We start from the raw sequence: 6,729 nt of genomic DNA, 5'->3' as shown, positions 1-6,729 counted from the left end.
AAGTAGCTTCTGCTCCTGTCAGACCTACAAAACTGGATGTGGACATGACATGGCAAGGGTATGCTGATCATCATCCACTTTTCATAAAAATGGCTCGAGTGAAAACTGGTTACTGTTTGAACGCTCTCATATTACCTGTATTTCTGGCTAAAGCTCCTACCGTTACTATGTCCCTTTGTACAGTGAGGTGAGATGTAAGCAAAACACAGTCAAGTTTGGGGAAAGATAGAAAAGCTGGAGGAAGCAAGCAAAGCAGATGGGATGGTTGTGTTTCCTGCTGCTGAAATTCTTACAAGAAAGTATACTCGCAAAAAATCCCCTCAGTTTAAAAATACAGTTTTAACACATGTTCTGTTTCATACTTGCCAGTTGTAGTTGTAACTGAGCCAAAAGGAAAGTGTAGAGCTGGAGTACTAGCAGGTTTAGGATATTTGCCAAGTTAGCAGTCCTGTGTGTTAGAGGCTATAAGGTCTGTGAAGAATAAAAGCAGCTGAAGAGCAGGCTAGTGAAAATCTTCTCGTTTTCAGGGAGGTGTCTGCTTCTGGGTAGGTTAGTTGAGACTCCATTTTCCTTTTGGCACCCATGGTTGGTATTGCTCAGATACAGCCAACACTTTTGAGGCTGGTAACTCCATGGCCTCTATAGAGTGCATCTTAAACAAAGTGGTGGTCTTTTGGGTTTTAGTTTGTAGCAAGATTTTATTCCCAGAAAAGTGTAGGTGCTGTTTTTTCACAGTAAGTGTAAATAGAAATGTGTTTGGTAATTGACTAATGCCAAATGCAGGCTTTAATTCTGATCGTGAGGACCGCTCATCACCAGCTGCTGGTCATCTGAATCCTGTAAAATAGAAGTAAAAAACAGACTTGAAATTGTGTTCAGAAATTAAAATCACTTTCTGGTAAATTTGTCTATACACATGGCAGAGTTTACACCTGATATTTTTGCACCAAACAAGTCCTTACTGGATGCAAAATTTTATTTTGATTTTAGGCTCCATATGTACATGAGAGTCTTGCTAAATTAGACCATTGAAGCCATTTGGATACTCTGGCTTTATTCAGTCTTTCCTTCCCTTGATTCCCAGCCCCCTTCCTGTTGCGTTTCAGATTCTTTGGAGTGCTAGTGTGGCACTTGGCTGCCTTTGCAGCAAGGAGAAGACAAAATTGGAAAGCTGCTTAAGTTTGTATAGACACATCACTGGCATCCAGTAGCATTTGAAGTCCAGTTTAATTCAGCTGGCTTTGAAGGTAGATTTGAGATACAGCTGTAGACCACAGCCTCAATTTTTCTACAAGTGAGGCTACCCAGTTGCTAGCAGTGGTGAGACAGGAAAGCTAGAACTTGAATTTTCCTGAATTTTTCTTTTTTTTTTTTTTTCTTCCAGCTAGACTTTTTCTTTTCATAAAGTCATTCCCTCTTACCATTATTTCAGTTGTGTCTCAATCTCAAATCAAAATGCACACTTACTGAGAAAAGATCATGAGTAGGTTCTGGTGGAGTCAGTGCAGAACTTTCATATGAGAGGTTGGTGATATTTGAAGACTGTGGCTTGTCCAGTGATGTTACGTCAGTGTCATCTTTTGACTACATAAAATCACACAAACCTGCTTAAAATCCATCCTCCTCCTACGGTGCATTAGGTGGGGCACTTAACTTCACTGCCAACGGCTGCAGTGTTGTGACTGGACTGGCTTTATCCTCTAAATCAGTGTCTTTGGGGATAAACTGTTCTGCGTGGTTGTATTATCTCAGGTTGCTTAACACTGGTATCTTTTTTCGCCCTCTCCCTTATTATTTTTAAGCCTCAGCAAAGATGGGGAGAGAAGGTGTTGCCATGGTGTTGTGCCTGGGGTGAAAGGTACTTGGTTGTCCTGAGGATGTTCATTGCAACTACATAAAAATACAAGTGTTCCCCCTGGCTCATGACTCCTGTGTTTTGTTTCTAGAAGACGATTCCCATTACATGCAGGGGCTCAAATAGGAAGGGATTTCTGGTTACTTCTAGGTAGACTTTCTTTTGGATTGATTCTTGTGTACTTTGTAACTTTTTTTTTTTGTCACCCCTCTGAGTAGCTTGGCTGTTGCTGGCTGGTTTCGCATCATCGTGATGCTGCATGAGGCTAGCTGAGTTTTAGTGAAGAGAAAGCAAGCATGAGAGTGCATCAGTATAAAAATCTGCACTTTTCAATTCTGCGGTCATTTCAATTTGCTTCTCTTTGGAATCTGGCCTTTTCCCTATCAAACTTTTCAACCTCCGGAGTAGCAAAATCATTAGCAATGTAATGGAGGAGGAGGAAGAGAACAGGTGTCCTTTCAGTGGCTAATTACCTGCTTCCCTAAAGGTGAACTTTCTGGGGGAGCAAAGTCTTCTGTACTGATGCTATGTAGTTAAACAGGCTTTTGGCCAGTCCTTGGTTTTGGAAGCATCTGTGAGAGCAGGAGCCCATCGGGCGCCCTGGAGGGAGAGGTCTGGGGGAGCAGCAGGCAAATGTAAGCTTGTGCCCAAGAGAAGCGTGTGAGCCATCTCCACTTTTTCTGTGTCTCAGCGTGAACAGTTTGAGTGGGAAGTGATTGGGAGTGTTTCTAGCTTACTAAAATGCAAGGAGAAGCAGGAGGCTGTGAGTTTGGGAGGTGTGGTGGGTCTGGGGAAGCGCTGCCGCCATGCTTTGCATTCCTGTTTGCCACCTACCTTGAAGTGCTGGAAGCCTGTGTTTCTCTTCTTGAACCTGAGGTAAGAATATCCAATAAAAGCCACAATTCCAGTAACTAGGCAGATGCCAAAGAATATTCCTGTCCCGGCACCGGTGTGGAGAGGAGCCTGGAAGCAAGAGAGACGGTGAGCGACCTACATGTGGTGACTGGTCACCTTGCAGCGCTGGAGCACACGCAGCGCCCCTTTGAGATACGCCCTAGTCCTCAACGGTTTCTGTGCTCCGGTTTCCTTGTACGTGTACCCTAGAGACGGCCAAGTGCGGCCTTTTGGTAGTGACTACATTGTGGGTACTGGACACTGCTTCTAGTACAGTGTTTGTCTTATGTTTTTGAAATTACGGAACATGCCTGCATGATCTTTTCTGGTCAGGTTTTTCGAAGCAGCAATAGAGGCTACGATGAGGCTGAAACCTCACTGGCCTGAGGAGGAGAAATGGGCACCAAATGCCTTTAAGCAGCTTCGGAAACCTGTGGTATGAACCCCAGAGGGCTCTGCAGGGGTTCCAGCTCATTCCCCTCTGCTTTGTGCACCCGGGGGGTGTTGGTTATTGCCAGCCATCAGCAGCCATACCATCCTCTGAGCTCAGCTTACCAGGGTTCAAACCGAACTGCATCTGCGCTGAGGCCCATCTCATCGCTGGGGAGAGGGGCTGCCAGCCCGTGCGGAGGGTGTGCGGGGCTGGGCTCTGCCGGCCACCCAGCGCCTGCCCGCCCGCTGCAGGTCCTTTTGCCTCAGCACATGCAATGCCTTGAACCCGAAATCATTCTTCGGCCAAGCGGGTAAGTGCCAATCCAAGTAACTGTATACAATATTTTCTAAATAATAAATACGTAGGCAAAGGACCGAAAGAAATTCTCATGTGATCTGGATTTAATCTAAAGGGGAGAAACGCCTCCAGACTCTGGCTTTGCTTTGCCTTGCCTTCTGCAGGTCGGTGGCCTGACAGATGGATGTCATATAAAGGTGACTGTCAGCTTGAGGGTGACAAATTTCTGGCATCCCAGGGCATGCAGCCACTCGGGCTGCAGCATCCCAAAGCCCATGGTTCTTGTTGGCAGTCTGGGAGGTGAGGAGAAGTCTGGAAATGGGTAGAAGGTGCTGCTATTCTTGCTTTTTCATGTGATGGCTTAACTCTGTGGCCTCCTGCCTAGAAAACTAATTATTGGCAAAAATAATCACATTGTTGTCTTAATAGATAAGCTCTCTTCACTTATTTTTTTAGAAAACAAAGTAATTTACAGGGTGCAGCTGGACAGCTAATTATTAGAAAATATTTAGTTGTCCTCTAGCATGTGAAAGCTATTTTAGAGATTATAATATCACGCTGCTGTAGACTGACAGATACTGCCTATTATTTTGAATCATTTTCAGGCAGTAATTATGCTTTTACCCAAGTGTGTCATTTCCTACTTCTGAGAATTGTAGGCTGCAAGGGATTTTTGTGAACAGAGACTGTGCAGGCGTATTACCAAGCTTCTAGGAACGAGAAGGCTGGTTTGTAAAGGAGAAAGGATTGCTCAGAACAAAATGAAGGTGAGAAATGGGGTATCAGTAGGATTAATCTTGTGGACTGAGGAGGTTAGCGACTTCCAAAATTGGAGCTGGGGTGGATGGGCTGTGAACATGAGGCCCCTCCCGTGCACAGAGGGAAGGATCAGAATGAGTTACCCTGACGGAAGGGAGGTTTTTCAGATTAAGGAAGTAGTAGGTGGTCTTGCAAGGTCAGCTGGAGCCTGTGTTGGGCTGTCACAGAGTACCCTGCGTGGAACAGAGCTGGGGAGTGCTAACACCACACAGCTGAACACTTAACTTTGTTAAAGAAAATATTTTGTGCTGGCAAAAAAGGTGCTTGGTGCACATCTCTCCCAGGGGAGCAGGGATCGCTTCTGTGAAATATCGCGGTTGCACTGCAGGTGGACAAAATGTTTTTCCTCCCTCTCATACAATGCAGTAAGCTTTGCTGGTAGGAATTAAACAGAATTATGTTCCTGCCTCCCTGCTGCTGGGCCCTGTACCATTCTGATTGCAGCTTGAAGCAGTGCAGCTGCTAACTCGGCTTGCCCCCAAGGAAAGGATGGCATCCTTTCTTCTGCCACGCACTGTTTGCTTTGGTCTTTCTAATGGGAGAGATAATTGGATAACTGGGATCATTGCAGGAATTCACGCAGGCAAAAAATATCTATTTTCAAAACACCTTGTCCTTTTGGATAGGAATGAACAGAAAGCCAAGAGTAAAAAATTTTCCTTAGAAGCTTGAAAGATTTTATTGGAAGAACTGAAACAGAGCTTTATAAAACCTCCATTACAAAAATGAGCTCTGTTTATAAAATGGAGTTTTATTTTATTTATATAAATATATATATATAAAAAATGTGGGAAGAACTTGTTCAGACAGAAGCATTTTGAACAAGCTTCACTGGTGTCTTGTTCTCAACTTGTAATTTTCCTTCAACATAACTTTTTAAACTGAAATTGCATATGCGTGAGAGAAACTAGAGGAATATATGAATGCCAGCAATGAGTTTGGGATGATACAAGTCATGGCCCCCTCCCACCACCCAAAACCAAACAAACAAGTCCCTGTGTACTTACAGGTGCTGGTGGAGCCTTTAAAGGCTCTGAAATGACATGGATTATCCCATTGGAAGCGATTATATCCCACTGAACAATAGGAGTCCCATCCACATATCTGATCTCGCTCTACCAGGAAAAAAAGCAACAAGCACTGAGCCTTGACCCTCCTCCCTTTGGGACTGAAATAAACCTTGAGACTATTTCTGCACCTCAGTTACTGATGCAGAGAGAATTCACATGGGGGCTTACACTGCTGCCTCCCTGGACATCAGCCTGAGATGGCCCCAGACTGCTCATGGCTCTCCTGTGCATGAAGAAGCCATCATTGTTACCTGCATATTGCCTTCAGGCATTTATTTATACTTTTTTTTAAATATATATTTTAAAATAAAGGCATTTGTGATGTTTGTGCCATTGCCAGGCTCTGCCCAGGAGTGCTGTTACTCCCAAGTGCCAGGCTGCCTGCAGTCTGTCTCCATCGCTGCTGCTTTCTGTGCTGAGGATGCCACTTGCACTGTTTGCTGGCTTGAGAGCTGGGTCAGCACTGATGAGGAGCTGCTGCCCATGGTTTATTTGGTGGCATAGCATCTGTGAGCTGGGATATGGTCCCATTTGGCAGCTTATCATGAACGGAGAGGGACAGAATCCATCATTGCCACCACAACACTTCTCTAAATTCTGCTGGTAATGGGAGTCCTTGACTGCTTTGGGCTGGTCCTGAGTCTTGTTTTGGGAGCATGGGTTCCGTGATAGCTATGCTACTGTAAACTCTGCTTTAGGTTGCATCCTAGTAGAATGGTTTCTCCTCTGTGAGCAGAACCAGGAGCTGCTGCCTGCTCTTGCCCCTGGTATGAGGTGGTTTGTTGCTGCTGGAGCACTCAGTGAATTTCTGCGCCCAGGGAGGAAAGGGCTCAGCTGTGGTGCACCACAAAGTGGTGTGGATGTGACCCCATGTCCTCCCTTCTCCCTCACCCCTGTGTTCTCTGACCTGATGTGCTGGGATATGGCTGTCGCCTCTCCTTCCCACCCTGACACCCTGCCAAGCTTTGCTGCAGCCAGGGGAACAGAGGGCTTGCTAGTTGTGAAACAAGCAGGATTTTTTAAAAAAAAGAATGTGTTCTAACTCAAAGATTATATCAAAGTGATCCAAAAGAGCTCCTGGCATGCTGGTGAGTGAGACAGGCAAGCCTTGTGCTGATGCACCCAATCTCTCATGAGGGTATACTTTAATAATGTGATTACTGGATTTGCAGTATAGGGTGGTTTTAAAAATATACAAGTAGTTTTCATGTTAAGAGTTTCACCTGAAGGGGGAAGGAGGAAAGGAGCAAAGGCAGCAAATGAGTCATTTGTGTGCTTCTTCCCGCAGCATCTATTTTCTTGTTGGTGTCTGTGAAAATCCCTGCCCCCTCCACACACACAGGTGGCATGTTGGGCACTCA

General features: G+C 45.1%; 1 protein-coding gene across 3 annotated transcripts in view; it reads right to left on the bottom strand.

The window, feature by feature from the left end:
- Positions 1 to 265: 265 nt before the first annotated feature.
- STAB2 (stabilin 2) overlaps positions 266 to 6,729 on the bottom strand; it is an 88,605-nt gene continuing 82,141 nt past the window's right edge. For 2 of the 3 annotated variants that reach the window (XM_027799422.2, XM_055710592.1), the window contains 4 exons: positions 5,306 to 5,413; positions 2,690 to 2,818; positions 1,468 to 1,584; positions 266 to 837 (listed from right to left, as the gene is read on the bottom strand). In XM_027799422.2, coding sequence (XP_027655223.2) covers positions 787 to 837; positions 1,468 to 1,584; positions 2,690 to 2,818; positions 5,306 to 5,413 — 405 coding nt within the window. In that variant the 3' untranslated portion in view covers positions 266 to 786. The remainder of the gene's footprint in view (positions 838 to 1,467; positions 1,585 to 2,689; positions 2,819 to 5,305; positions 5,414 to 6,729) is intronic. The other variant, XM_027799423.2, reaches the window with a different exon arrangement.

Source organism: Falco cherrug, chromosome 5, assembly GCF_023634085.1.
Source record: "Falco cherrug isolate bFalChe1 chromosome 5, bFalChe1.pri, whole genome shotgun sequence".
In the NCBI taxonomy this organism is placed as follows: domain Eukaryota; kingdom Metazoa; phylum Chordata; class Aves; order Falconiformes; family Falconidae; genus Falco; species Falco cherrug.
Note: the sequence above shows the minus strand (reverse complement) of the source record. Positions and strands in the feature narration are given on the sequence as shown.